The 14,319-nt window shown below is 55.4% G+C and overlaps 1 protein-coding gene across 3 annotated transcripts in view; it reads right to left on the bottom strand.

Annotated features, from left to right (window-relative positions):
- LOC128584221 (breakpoint cluster region protein-like) overlaps positions 1 to 2,512 on the bottom strand; it is a 42,655-nt gene extending 40,143 nt beyond the window's left edge. For 2 of the 3 annotated variants that reach the window (XM_053589269.1, XM_053589270.1), the window contains exon 1: positions 1,116 to 2,511. In XM_053589269.1, the coding sequence (XP_053445244.1) occupies positions 1,116 to 2,421 (1,306 nt within the window). In that variant the 5' untranslated portion in view covers positions 2,422 to 2,511. Of the gene's footprint in view, positions 1 to 1,115 lie in introns of all 3 variants that reach the window. The other variant, XM_053589268.1, reaches the window with a different exon arrangement.
- Positions 2,513 to 14,319: the final 11,807 nt, after the last annotated feature.

The following is a 14,319-nucleotide window of genomic DNA, read 5'->3' as shown; positions in this document are numbered from 1 at the left end:
CCCAGCTACAAACTGGAAGTACCTAATACAAACAGGACAGAGTGCTGGTCGCTAAAAGGCAGCTCCACACAGCCAAAAACAGCCCCACTTGTTTCAAGAGGATTCTGACAAACAGAGCACATCCAACTTCATCAGCAGAAAAAGAAAAATCAATGGAGCAGAAAACCAGATCAGCCCAACAGGGGCCAGGACTCCAAGGGATTCCCAACTGCCTCACACACCCCAGCCTGCCCACCCTTTTCTTACCCCAAACACAAATGGTGCCTGCACTCCAGACAGACAAATGCTGTCTGTATGCACCCGAGGTTTAATCCTAGGGCCAGGGCCTGATCATGGATTGGGAGCCCCAAATAAGCACCTGTGGGTGATCATTTTGAAGCACACTGGAGACTCAGCAAACAGGGCTGGGTTAACATGTATGGAGGAACCTGTGGGTGAGTAAGTGATGGGGAGAGACGACTCCCATCAAAGAAAGCCAAGGAGAATCACAACGGGTGTGGCTCTGCTTCAGCTCTGGATAAAATCTTTACCCCCCTGAAGCTCCGGGTACCACTGAGTCAGAACTGCCTGTCACCTCACTTCCTTCTAATTTCTATTTTCACCTGTGATGACTTGCTTTCTGGGCTGGCAGCTAGCAAGAGAGCCTGACCCTTTCATGACCTAGAAGCAGCTATCGAGGAAAGGAATTGTTGGGTGGTGGGGGACTGCCCAGGATACCAATCAGGATCTCCTAAAAGCAACCAATCCAAGCAGCAGAGATGACTCCAGCTTTACACCATCCTCACTGCTTACAGGGCAGGGAGATTACCACCCAGGGCATTCTACCTAACTCACAGGCTGTACCTGCAAGAAGCAGACGCCCTCCTCGGACTAAAGGAACAAGCCATTTCCCATCTTCCCCCTCCAACCCAATGCCATTCCAAGTACTGAGAATCTGCATTCAGGAGGGAAGAGGTGCTGAAGTTCCATCAGGCGCAGACCAGCACTTGAACAAAAATCACTCCCCAAAGTACCACCCACTCCTCTCTCCACCACTTCCCCTTTCGCGCCCCCACCCCCAGGTGGTTTTCTGCCCTGGTACAGGTGCGCCCGTACATGGCGGCCCGAGTACCCACCTGCCTCTCCATGGAAGGCGCCGTCTCCATCGCTGGGCCAGATCTGCCCGGTCTTGCGGACGCCCACGATGGTGGCCTCCGACACGACAATCTGGCAGTGCCGGTGTCGCTTGTGGCACTGCGGCGTCGGGGGGCTGCTGCTGTCAAAGGACTGCTGCGAGTTCTGCGAGGGTGAGCGGCTCTTGTCCCGGAACATGCGGTAGGTGGTGGGGCTGGAAGACACGCGGCTGGACTGGCCGGAGGAGAAGTCCTCCTCGCTGGACGTGAGGTTCTCGTTGGAGCTGCAGTCCGGGGTGTAGCCGCCTCCACAGTCCTCAAAGCTCCGGGGGGAGTAGGACCTGCGCGGCCAGGTGAGGCGCTTCTCCTGCTCCGAGGTGCTCTGGCTGCGCAGGAGGGGGCCCCTGCCCTCCCCATCCCCCATCAGGCCCCCGACGTAGATGCTCTGGTAGGGCTGGTACTCCAGGGGCGGCCAAGGGGGTCTGCCTCCGCCATTGGCGTTGATCAGGTTGTCCTTCAGGAAGCGAGGGTTCAACTCGGCGTCCTCGTAGTCGCCGTCGACGCCGCAACCGCTCTCCGAGGCGCGCCCCCGGTACGCGGGCCTGGGCGTGTCCCCCGCGCCCTGCCCGGGGCCCTGCTGGGACTTCTTGCGCTCCAGCTGCATGGCCTGGGTGCCCAGGGAGCTGATCCGGTCCGACACCTCTTTGTCGTTGACCTTCACCAGGCCGCGCTCGTGGTGAAACTCCACGTTGACGTAGAAGGGCTTGTCGGCGTCCGTCGCCGCGGGCTGGCCGTGGCCCTTGCGGATCCTCTCGAAGTTGGACCTGAGCGCCGCCACGCTGGTGGGGGGCCCCCTGTCGTCCCGGTCCGCCGACGCGGCGGCCCCGGGCCTGCGGGCTGCGCCGGGCCTGGCCTTGCCCGGGGAGCCCTCTCCGTCGGGCCGGGCCTCCGGCTCTTCGGCGGGCGGCGGGTCCGCTCCGTCCGCGGGCGCGGGCTGCGGGCGCGGCAGGGGCGCGCGGGGCTCGGCGGCGCCGTCGGGGGGCTGCGCCGCGCGCCGGAAGCCCCAGCGCTGCCGGTCGTAGCTCTTCCTCTCCTTGGCCAGCAGCGTCTGCAGGCAGATCATGCGGAAGCGCTCCTGGTTCACCTCCTGCTCCAGGCGCCGGATGGAGGCCTTGCAGCGCTCCAGCTCCTGCTCGATGTCGCCCACCGACATGCGCGGCGGCTCCATGTGCGGCGGCTCCATGCGCGGCGGTTCCGAGTCCGGGAACTGCGCCTTCCACGCCTCCGCGAAGCCCACGGAGTCCACCATGGCGGGGCCGGCCTCACCTGCGCGCTCAGCGGCGGCGCGGCGGGCCTCGCCAGGCCAGGCCCCGGGTGCCCGGCGGCCCCCATGGCCCGGCGCAGCGGTGGCGGCAGCAGCGGCGGCGGCGGCAGCGAACAATGCCCGCCCCCTCCCGGGCGGCAGGTGAGGCGGCGCGGGGCGGGGCGGGGCGGGGCGCGCGCAGGGGGCGGGGCGCGCAGGGGGAAGGGCGCGGGGCTGCGCGCGCCGCTATTGTGTGCGGTCTCCGCGGCGCGGGGCGGCGCTGTCCCAGGCTCGGGGCCGCAGCGCTACCCCGCGGCGGCGGCCCGCGCTCCGTTCCTCTCGCTCCCGCGACGCCCCCCCAGCCCCGCGGCCGCCGCCTCCCCCGGCGCTACGGTCGGCCCGACCGCTCTCGCAGCGCTGCCGCCCGGCCCGCACTCCGCGCCGCAGGAAGGGGTGGGCCGGGGGGCGGTGGCCGCGGCGCGACTGGCGGAGCCGGCGGGCCTCTTAAAGGGGCCGCGCCGCGGGAACCGCGAGGGCGCCGCGGAGGCCGCTCCCCCACCGACCTGCTGCCTTCTCTCCATCCCTGCGCGCTTGGGGAAACTGAGGCCCCGACGGCGGCGACACCGACTCTCCAACTCGCAGCCCAGGAATCCACCATATAAAATAAAACCGGCTCCTCTGGTACAGAGAGACCTTCCCAGGCCAGAGGTCCTGGCAACAGGAACACCTGGCTCCTCATTTCCGTCAGAGGTGGGCACGCTAGGGGCCGGGACCCGGCAGGTTGGATCACCAACGCCAGCAGCCTCTGTGTCCAACAGACCTTTGGTGATATGGATTGGATCCCTGGTTGGATGATGAAGCAACCACCGCCTCAAGGGATTGTCGTAGAGACACGACATGCTGGATAACAAATAGGAATTTCTCCCGAGGTCACCCTACACCCACCCCTGCCTACCTGCGTCCTGAGCTGTGTGTTTATGCCCTGGCCTCTCGTAAGCTCAGAAACCAGCGTAGCTTTTCCAGGGACTGCCCAAGTCAGAACTTACCGGGTTAGTCTCCCTCTAAGGGAATCACCAGCCTTCACCCTGACCCACAGGACTGAGTGGGAGACTTGGACACCCCCAGTGACAGGGAGTGAAATAATTGGTCATTCTCTAGGGACATCCAGAGATCTGAGACACATGGGAGACAGCACTGTGTAGGGAGCCCCAAAGGGCAAAAATTGAAAATACCCAAACCAGGCTGCTGAGTGAAGGGGAAGAACGGAAACAGGATTTGGCAATAGAACTGGGCTTGAGTCTCCTGACTACCTTTCTTTCTCTGCCTTGGTTTCCTGGGAATTAAAATGAGAATAGGACCATCCACCTCCCAGGCCTGTTGTCCCTGCGTGGATGTAAAAGGTTCATTTCCTGCCCTCAATTCCAGTGCCACCCAGAGCACAGGCTTTTTTACACAGCCTAAAGGAACAGATCCCAGGGCTAGGCTTGGAATCAGTCTGTGACCTGTGATGGGACTCACTATGTTGTCCAGTCTGGTCTCAAGTGACCCTCCTGTCTCAGCCTCCTGAAGTTCTGGGATTACAGGCATGAGCCACTGCTCCTGGTCGGTTTTTATTTTGTAATATAGCAGCTTTATTGAGATATAATTCAAAAGCCACGCAGTTCACCAATTTCAAGTTTGTGAGCCTCGGTTCTGTCCTCCTCTGTAAAATGTGAGTGCCATGTTTAAAATGGCACACACAGAACACAGTCCAATAAGGTGGCCTGTTAATGTTAGCACCCTAGGAGAAGGTGAGTGCTGCTGAAACGCTGAGGCCTGGCTTCTAGGCAGGGTGGCCTCTGCACAGCTCACTGCTGCCCTCTGCAGGCCTTTCCCACCTGCTGCCACTTTGTCTTGGAGCAAGCAATCCTCTTCCCTGCCAGGGCAGGCTGTAAAATGCCCATTTTGCAGAGGAGGATACTGAGATGAGGATACTGACTTTGGGGCAGTGGGGCAGAAAGCACTGTGATTCTGAGCAGAGCTCTCATCCTCAGTGGCCTGTTCTTTAAAGTGAGTATAATAAATCCTGACTTCACAGGGTCATGGTTAGTATTAGCTGCCTTCTCCCAGTGACCTGCTGAGGTCCCCTAGTGAGTGGTCCAGGCAAAGCAAAAACCCAGGCTTCCAGAACCCCCATTTGCTGGCCATTAGCAGAAAGAATCCTAAAAACACAAACTGTTTTATTCCCTTGCTGACCAGGCCTCTTAGTTTTCAGGGGGATTTGGGGACTCATCGGGGCTCACAGTACCACCAAATGCCTGGGAAAGAAAGGGGCATACTCTGGAGGGGTGGTTCATCTGTCAGTGAGAAGTCACTTTCTCTGGTTCATAGAGTCCAGCTCAGCCACACTTTAAATATTTTATACTATACACAAGCAAAGTCACTTCAGAAACTCTGAAGTTGTTTGGTTTGAGTTTACAGGCTCTGTTCTCTTGTCATAACAAATGGCTGGTTGTTGGGTGCAAGGACATGTCCAGACAATGGCTTTTTCTCCCTTGGGGCATCCTCTTCTGGTCCCAAGGACGTTACTCCATCCTTAGGACTCCTCAGAAAGAGCTCCCACCCTAAGCCTCTGGCCCATTCCTGCAGAGCTGTCTTATCATCTACCCCACTCCCAGAGGAGCAAGAAGAGTCACAAGGTCCACAGACATACATTGAACTCTGTAATCCTACATTTGGTGTCTGTCTTAGCTAGATCTAAACTCTGCAAGGACACAGACCTATTTGTCTCATTCCTGCATGTCCCCCAAGTGCTACAAGGTGCAAGGGCACCGGAGCAAACCCGTGTGTGGCCTGGAGGGCGCACAGCCCAAGGAGGGAGACACAGGTGGGGGAAGGGAATGATAAGGCAGTCAGAGCCAGGCCACAGCAGAGGTGTGTGTGCCGTGCTGCGGATGAGGGGGGTGCTGCAGTGACACTTAAGCTGGTTCTGAGGATAAGAAACAGACAGGGCGGCGCCTGTGGCTCAGTCGGTAGGGCTCCGGCCCCATATACCGAGGGTGGTGGGTTCAAACCCGGCCCCGGCCAAACTGCAACCAAAAAATAGCCAGGCGTTGTGGCGGGTGCCTGTAGTCCCAGCTACTCGGGAGGCTGAGGCAAGAGAATCGCTTAAGCCCAGGAGTTGGAGGTTGCTGTGAGCCGTGTGAGGCCACGGCACTCTACCGAGGGCCATAAAGTGAGACTCTGTCTCTACAAAAAAAAGAAGCAGTGAGACAGGCTCAGCATCTGTAGCTCAGAAGATAGGGCACCAGCCATATACACCAGAGCTGGCAGGTTCGAACCCAGCCCAGGCCTGCCAAACAACGACGACAACTGAACCAAAAAAAATAGCTGGGCGTTGTGGTGGGTGCCTATATTCCCAACTACTTAGGAGGCTGAGGCAAGACAATCGTTTAAACCCAAGAGTTTGAGGTTGCTGTGAGCTGTGATGACACAGCACTCTACCCAGGGGGACAGCTTAAGACTGTCTCAGAAAAAGAAAAGGGGCAGCGCCTGTGGCTCAAAGGAGTAGGGGACTGGCCCCATATGCCAGAGGTGGCTGGTTCAAACCCAGCCCCGGCCAAAAACTGCAAAAAAAAAAGGAACAAAAAAGGAAAGAAACAGGGAGACTAAAGGACAAGGAGACTTCAAGGTTGTAGGAGTGTTTGAAGGACAGTGTGTGTGCTTGGAAGTGAGATCAGAGGTGAGGCAGGGCCCTGTAGCCCTGTAAGAAGCTTGGGTTTTATTCTTAATGCATGGGAAAGCCCAAGCCTACACGATCAGATAGAACTTTCCAGCATGATGGGTGTGTTCTGTAATGTGCACAACCACCCCTGCAGCCATGAGCTGCCCCGTGGGATCACCCAGCACCTAAGATGTGGCTAGGGCAACTGAAGAAATGAATTTAAATTTAAATAGCCATGCTGGCTGCTGGGTGGGGCTGTGTGGGAGGCAGTGGGAGCCTGCTGGGCTCTGGGGAGGTGGAGATGAGAGGCAGGAGCAAGGGAAGAGCTGGGGGCTGTGGCAGCTGTCCAGGTAGCAGGTGTTGGTGACCCAGAGTTGAGTAGAAGCAAGGTGCCTGAAAGAAAGGGTTGAGTTGGGCAGCGCCTGTGGCTCAGCAGGTAGGGCGCCAGTCCCATATGCCGGAGGTGGTGGGTTCAAACCCAGCCCCGGCCAAATTAAAAAAAAAAAAAAAAAGAAAGGGTTGAGTTCCAGGACCATTCTGGAAGTAGAGCTGTGGGGCTTACAGATGGAGAGGGTGTCGAGAACGAGGGAGGGCCAGCTACAGGGCTGACCATGGGTTGCGGACTGCCCTGGATGAGGAGGTGTGCCCACGCGAGGCTGCAGGTACCTAGGGCTCACCCAGAAGCAATCAGACCACACACAGAAACTGAAGTGTCGCCAGTGAATAGCTGTTCATAGCCACAGGGCAGGAGATTCTTCCCTGCCTGCAAGAGGATGGTAGAGAAAGGGCAGAGGCTGGACTAAGAGGGAAGTAGCAGCAGAGAGACAGAGAAGGGACTGGCCAGGGAGGTGACAGGGATCCAGGAGTCTGAGGGGACTTAGTGAGGAGGGCAGAGCCCTGAGCTGACACTGCTGTGCCCGCAGATGGAAGGACACTGGGTGCTTCTGGCATCAGATGGGTGGCCCCAGAGTTTCACTGTGGAGGCGGGAGGCAGTACGGTCCTGAGGCTGCCCCGGGTTCAGCAGGTGGAGGGGGTTCACCAAGGGCTCCACGGCTATCTCCAAGCAGTGGGTGGCATTTATTTTCTTGATCATTATGCTTTTCTTAATTCTCTATAATGAAAATGTCTATCTTACAATTTAGAACAACCAATAGCTGTTATTTTTGTTTTTATTTTTTACAGCTTTGTGGAGGTATAATTCAAGTGTACATATTTAAAGGGTGCAATTTGATGAGTTTTAGCATCTGTACACACTTAGTTTTGTTTTCTTTTTTTGTTTTGAGACAGAGTCTTACTTTGTTGCCCCTGGTAGAGTGCAGTGGGGTCATAGCTCACAGCAACCTCAGACTCCTGGGTTCAAGTGATTCTCTTGCCTCAGTCTCCCGAGTAACCGGGACTACAGACACCCACCACAACTCTCGGCTATTTTTAGAGATGGGTCTTGCTGTAGCTCAGGCTGGTCTTGAACTTGTGAGCTCAAGTGATCCGCCTGCCTCAGCCTCCCAGAGTGCTGGGATTACAGGCATGAGCCTGTATACACTTTGAAACCATTACTACAATTAGGTAATAAACATTTCCATCTCCCCCAATAGATGCTAATATTTTAAAATCTTGAACCTAAAATAGGACAGGCAAGTGGGATTTATCTGGATGATGTTCCCCCTCAATTTTCCTCATTTTCTGAGTATGGTTCTAAGGGTCTATACATTTATTTAAAAACTGAAACAATGGGAGGCGCCTGTGGCTCAAAGGAGTTGAGTGCCGGCCCCATATACCGGAGGTGGCGGGTTCTAACCCAGCCCCGGCCAAAAAAACAAAAAACCGAAACAACACATACACACACCCGTTCAGCAACAGCCCAGGTGACTCCTAAAGGCCAGGCCACGTTCCAGTAAACCTTCCCCAAGGCAGCCCTTTCCCCATATAGGCAGGAGGGGCTGGGACCCAACAGTCCCCTCTGCTGGAGAGAACCTGATGCCTCAAAACCCTGGACATGGGAATGAACACCCCCAACAGGTGACAGGATAAATAGAAAGTTGTATATCCTGTCTTGGCGCCCGTAGCACAATGGTTACAGCACCAGCCACATACACCAAGGCTGGCGGGTTTGAACCTGGCTGGGGCCAACTGCAGCAACAAAAAAATAGCCGGGCGTTGTGGCAGGCGCCTGTAGTCCCAGCTACTGGGAGGCTGAGGCAAGAGAATCGCTTAAGCCCAGGAGTTGGAGGTTGCTGTGACCTGTGACGCCACCGTAGTCTACCGAGGGCAACATAGTGAGACTCTGTCTCAAAAAAAAAAAAAAAAAGAAAAAAAGAAAGGACGAAAGTTGTACATGTCATCGACATTCATCCAAACCCATAGAATGTAAGCTATGGACTTTGGGTGATGATGAGTCAATGTAGGTTCATCCACTATCACAAATGTCCCCCCCGGTGTCCCCTGACACTGAGCCCCAGTAGCTATTGCTTAAATAGACTTGGGGCTCAGTGCCTGTAGCATAGTGGTTACGGTGCCAGCCACATATACCAAGGCTGGCAGTTTTGAACCAGCCCAGCCCAGCTAAAAACAACAATGACAGCGGCAACAAAAAATAGCCGGGTGTTGTGGTAGCCTCCCAGCTACTTGGGAGGCTGAGGCAAGAGAATCGCTTAAGTCCAAGAGTTTGAGGTTGCTGTGAGCTGTGATGCCACAGCACTCTACTGAGGGTGACATAGGGAGACTCTGTCTCAACAACAACAACAACAAATTAGACTTGGATGGGCACCTATAGCTCACTGATTAGGGTGCCAGCCACATATTCCGGGGCTGCTAAACAAACAAAATAATAATAATAAAAATTAAAAAAAAAAAGAAATTAAAAAATAGACTTTAGGACAATCCATTGAGACAGAAAGGAGATGGTGGTTGCCTGGGGCAGGGAGGAGAGGTTGAGGAGTTCATGCTAATGAGTATGGAATTTCTTGGAGGGTTATGAAATGTTCTTGAACTGGATTGTAGGAATGGGTGTACAACCTTGTGAATATACTAAAATCCATTCAGTTGTACATTTGAAATTGTACACTATTTGAATTATGTCTGAATAAAGCTGTTATATTTAAAAAACAAACGCAATAGCTCACACCTATAATCTCAGCATTTTGAGAGGCCAAGGCAGGGGGACTGCTTGAGGCCAGGAGTTCAAGACCAGCCTGGGAAACATAGTGAGACTCTGTTTCTACAAAAATAATCATAAATTAGCTGAGTGTGGTGGTGCGCGTCTGTGTCCCAGCTACTAGGGAGGTGAGGTGGGAGGATGACTTGAACCTAGAGGTTCTCAAGTTCCAGTGAGTGATGATCACACCAATATACTCCAGCCTGGGTGACAAAATAAGACCTTAAAACATACACATATGCACAAAGCCCCACCTACACTATGGTACTTTGCTACAGAAGCTAAAACTAATTATAATAAAACACTGTGCTTGTTGAGTCCCTGTTTTCAATTCTTTTGGAACTAGATCTCAGAATGGAATGAATGGAATTTGTGGGTTATAATAAGGCAATTCCACGTTTTCATAAAGAATGGCATTATTATTATTATTATTATTTTTAAGACAGACTCCTTTCTGTCACCCCATCTAGGGTGCAGGGCGCCATCATAGCTCACCACAACCTCAAACTCCTGAGCTCAAGTGATCCCACTGCCTCAGCTGCCCTAAGCTGGAACTATAGGCATGTATCTGGCTAATTTTCCTATTTTTAGTAGAGATGGAGTCTTGCTCTTGTTCAGGCTGGTCTTGAACTCCTGAGCTCAAGTGATTCTTCCTTCTTGGCCTTCCTGAGTGCTAGGACTACAGGTATGAGCCACCATGGTCAGCTTGGGTGCCTTTTTCTATTAATAATTCATCCAAAGGCGCTGTACAGGTGGGCACAGTAGCCCTGCCATGAGGGTGCCCCATCTTCCTACCTTCCATCCACCTAGCCCTTGCCAGGTACCCAGCCATAACCCCAGCAAGAGACAGGGGTTATGTCACACAGCAGGAAGTGGGGGGCCAGACTGGAGCCCAGCCTCCCGGGTTCTCACTCGGTGCTCTCGGATGTTGTGAGGTCTCTCGGATGTTGTGAGGTCAGGCAGGACCATTGGACATGGCTCTATGCAGGCAGCCGGGTTTCTTGCCTCAGACTTCCAGGAGGCCGGCTCAGATTCTGGGGCTGTTTCTTGTTCCTTTTTTGCCCTGCCTGCACCCGCATCCCCACCAGCCTGGGAGGCTGGACGAGGGCTCCCTTCAACCAGGAGGTGGCCATGTGACCTCCATCCATCATCTGTCATCTGTTACCCGTCATCTGTCAGCCACAGGGAGCTGGGGGCAAGATCAGAGAACTGGGCCATCAGTACAGCTGTTCTCCAGCCCTGCTCCAGCCCAGAGTGGGGCATGGGGATCTGTGGGTGAGAAACCTTTGAGTGAGAAACCTGCCTTTCACTGTGGCCGTGGGAAGAGGGTTCCAAACAAGTGGGGTGTGGGCCTTTCCTCTCAGGCCTGGGGCCCTCTGCAGCAGTAATTCCGCCCGCCTTCCACTCGATCCATTATTGATGAGGCCACTGCGGTGGGGGCTATCCCAGCGGAGTCTCCTGGCTGCTGTAGCCAGCCTTCCCAGAGAGCGAAGGGCCTAGGACAAAATGTGCTTGTTCCCAAGAGCTGCCCAGTGAGACAGGCCAGGCTATGGCCTCCAGTGCTCAGAGGTCCAGGGCACCCTCAGGCCAGGGGTGCTATCCATCCAATGGGGAAGAGAGAGCCCAGGGCCTGCTTTGCTCTGACACACTCCATGTGTCCTAAAAGACTCGGGGGGAGACTGCTGACAGCAGCCCAGGGGCGCAGGCTCAGAAAAGTGGCTGGTGGCCCTGCATGCTGGGGAGGCACTGAATGAAGGGGAAGAGGCCAGGAAGGGTCTGCATTGCCTGTTAGGAGGTGTGTGCCCGCACACATCCCAACTGTCCATCAGCTTCCCTCAGGGGAAGGCCTGACATATGGGAGGTGACATTGGGAGACCACAGCAGATGGCAGAGGAGGCTGGGAGCTGCTGGGGAGTGATCTCATCTCACGCTGTGCCCCAAGCCATGGGGTCTGGGGAATGGGGTGACCCAGGGCCCACCCAATGTCCAAAAGGCAAAGCAGGTCCAGGAGCCACTTCTCTGGCAGGAGAGGAGGAATCCCTCTCCAAGCTGAATGCTTCTTCCTCTGAAAGCCCCTCCCTGCGTGCCTTCTGTCACCCCTGCCCTGGGCCCCTCCATTACCATGTCCCCTCTGAAGTGCCCTACAGCCCCCAATTCCTTGTCTACCCGCCAGCATCTCCAGGGGCTTGGGGCTACCAGAGCTGGGGAGAACTGCCTCCCAGTCCAGCCTCACCCACATAGCCCCAAGGCTTATGCTGCTTGTCCAACACACTGGCACCTATGTGGACTGTAGAAGGAATACCTGGGGAAAGGCAGAGGGCCAGGCTGGAAAGGGGCCTCTGGTAAAGCAGAGGGCACGAAGGAGTTAGAATTAGTGAATGATGAAAATCTGAAATTTTTTTTTTGAGACAGAGTCTTATTCTGTCACCCGGGATAAAATGCAGTGGCATCATCGTCGCTTGCTGTAGCCTCATACTCCTGGGTTCAAGCCATCCCCCTGCCTCAGCCTCCCAAGTAGTTGGGACTACAGGCACCTGCCACAACACCTGGCTAGTTTTTCTATTGTTTATAGAGACAGGGTCTCACTCTTGCTCAGGCTTGTCTCAAACTCCTGGGTTCAAGTGATCCTCCTGCCTCAGCCTCCCAGAGTTCTGGGATTACAGGTGTGGGCCACCAAGCTGGGTCTGAACTGGGCTCAAGTGATCCTCCTGCCTCGGCCTCCCAGAGTTCTGGGATTACAGGTGTGGGCCACCAAGCTGGGTCTGAACTGGGCTCAAGTGATCCTCCTGCCTCGGCCTCCCAGAGTTCTGGGATTACAGGTGTGGGCCACCAAGCAGGGTCTGAACTGGGTTCATGTGATCCTCCTGCCTCGGCCTCCCAGAGTTCTGGGATTACAGGTGTGGGCCACCAAGCTGGGTCTGAACTGGGTTCAAGTGATCCTCCTGCCTCGGCCTCCCAGAGTTCTGGGATTACAGGTGTGGGCCACCAAGCTGGGTCTGAACAGGTGCCTTTCACCAGTTGTCTGTCCACTGCTCTGTTCAGTTACCTAGGTCATCGGTGACCTTAGCTCTCCTGGCTTAAGATGCCCCACATCCCTTCAGAGAGATGTTCATCTAGGAGGGGTCCCCGACACACCCCCATGGGCTCAAATGGATCCTGGGGGCCTGCCCTTCCCCGCAGGGGCCAGCAGCAGGGCTGGGAGGAGGGTGAGGTGGGGGCACCCGGAGCACAAAGGTGAAGGAGACTGGGTCATGGGCCCTGCTGTCGTCTCTGTGAAGCTGCAGCAATGGGCTGGGAAGGAGTCAGGAAGTGCAGGGAGCCGGCCACTAGAGAGAGGGCTCAGCCGGGGACCCTGAGGACAGTTGCGAGTAGGGGCCATGGAAATAAACTCCTTTTCAGGGTTACAACCCTGGGCATGGGGCTGGGATCAACTGAGGGACACAGAGCTCCAAGGGTGAGGTGAGCCTGAGCAGGATTCTCAGGGGTCAGACCACAGAGGTGGGAGCAGAAGAGAAGGTGCTCGGGAGTGTCCTGCCTTTCAGCTCTCTGCACCTGGGTCTCCTCACCTGTTAGACAGGGACAGGGCAGTTGTGACACTCAGCCCAGAGCACGGCTGTGATTAAATGAGCTTCCCTTCGAGCACTTTGCTGAACACAGAACCGACCCAGAGTGAGTGCCCCGTAAGTTGGGGGGGTGTCTCGCTACTTCCCTAGGAGGCACCCCACTTTTGGGTGACCTCTGCTTTGGGGAATGGGGGCCATGATTTTCACCACACGTGTGTTTGAACTGATGCCGGTGCTCACTGGGGTCAGAGTCAGGGTGCGCCCAGCTCTGGACTCTCCTTCTCAGGGAACCCAAGTGTAAAATACCAGCTATGAGCAACGTCATGAGAGGCTGCATTGTGTGACGAGCTGCTTGTTCGTTCAGATGCCTCTCGGTGGGCCAGGACGGAAGGGAGAATTATAACTTCAGTGATGCCTCACAGGAGACCGAGATAGGGACAAAGGTGACCTGACCCAGCTGGAGAGCCCAAAGCAGGCTTTCCCGAGGAAGCACCCCCATGTGAGTGCAAGTGTCAAAGGTTGGGGCAAGGAGCTGTTTCATGACAAGAAAGCCCTACCCTTGCTTCAGGACAAAAGGGAAGTGGTAGTTCCCTCTGGTGGCCCCCAAAGCATCAGGCTTTGGGGTTGTTCACCCTCGTATGGAGTCCCTTCCCACGCTGACTCTGTGGGATGTTTTTGCCCAGTGGGACGTTTGGCCAAAATGTCCCATTGTAGCAAATACGATGTAAATGGAGGCTTGATAAATGTTTACATATTGGGGCTTATCTTTTGAAATATCCCTTCTTGGAAACCAGCCACCATGCTGTGAGGGAGCCCAAGCTACCACGTGGCAAGGCCCTGCCAAGCACCCAGGCTGAGGCCAGGACCAACTGCCAGTCATGTGAGTTGGGCCATTTTGGACCCTGGGACAGTCATCCCAGTACCCCAGCCGCTAACCATGGAGCAGAACAGTCAAATCATAAGCTCAGAAGAGATGATAAATGGTTATTACTTTAAAAAATGGAATTCCTGTTATGCAGCATGAAATAACCCAAACCCTCAGTCCTGCCCTCTACATCCCAGCTCTGATTCTTTCCTGTGCCCAGACCGTCTCTGCCTGGCATGAGGGTCTTTCTGCAGACCTGCCCAGCTTTGACCTGGGATTTTTCTGTTGCTGGCTCCTACCAGGTTCCTTCCAAGACGAGAACAAACCCTCGGGCCCCAAACAGCCTTCACTGGCTGATGCCTTGTGAGGGTTTTGGGGTCAGATAGGACTTCCGGAGCGTGTGACAGTGATGAGGCACGACTGTCTCTGGCCACCAGGAGAACTAAGCACAGGATTGTCCCCTAGGTGGGTCTACGGTTCGAGCAGGGGGCCCTTGGATCAGAGTGCTTCCTGTCTGCTGGGAGCATGTCTGGCTGCAGCAACCTTCCTGCGTCCCTGTCTGCTGGGAGCATGTCTGGCTCCAGCAACCTTCCTGCGTCCCTGTCTGCTGGGAGCATTCTG

Source organism: Nycticebus coucang, chromosome 4, assembly GCF_027406575.1.
Source record: "Nycticebus coucang isolate mNycCou1 chromosome 4, mNycCou1.pri, whole genome shotgun sequence".
In the NCBI taxonomy this organism is placed as follows: domain Eukaryota; kingdom Metazoa; phylum Chordata; class Mammalia; order Primates; family Lorisidae; genus Nycticebus; species Nycticebus coucang.
The sequence above is the reverse complement of the archived record's forward strand: the minus strand, read 5'-3'. Positions and strand labels throughout refer to the sequence as shown.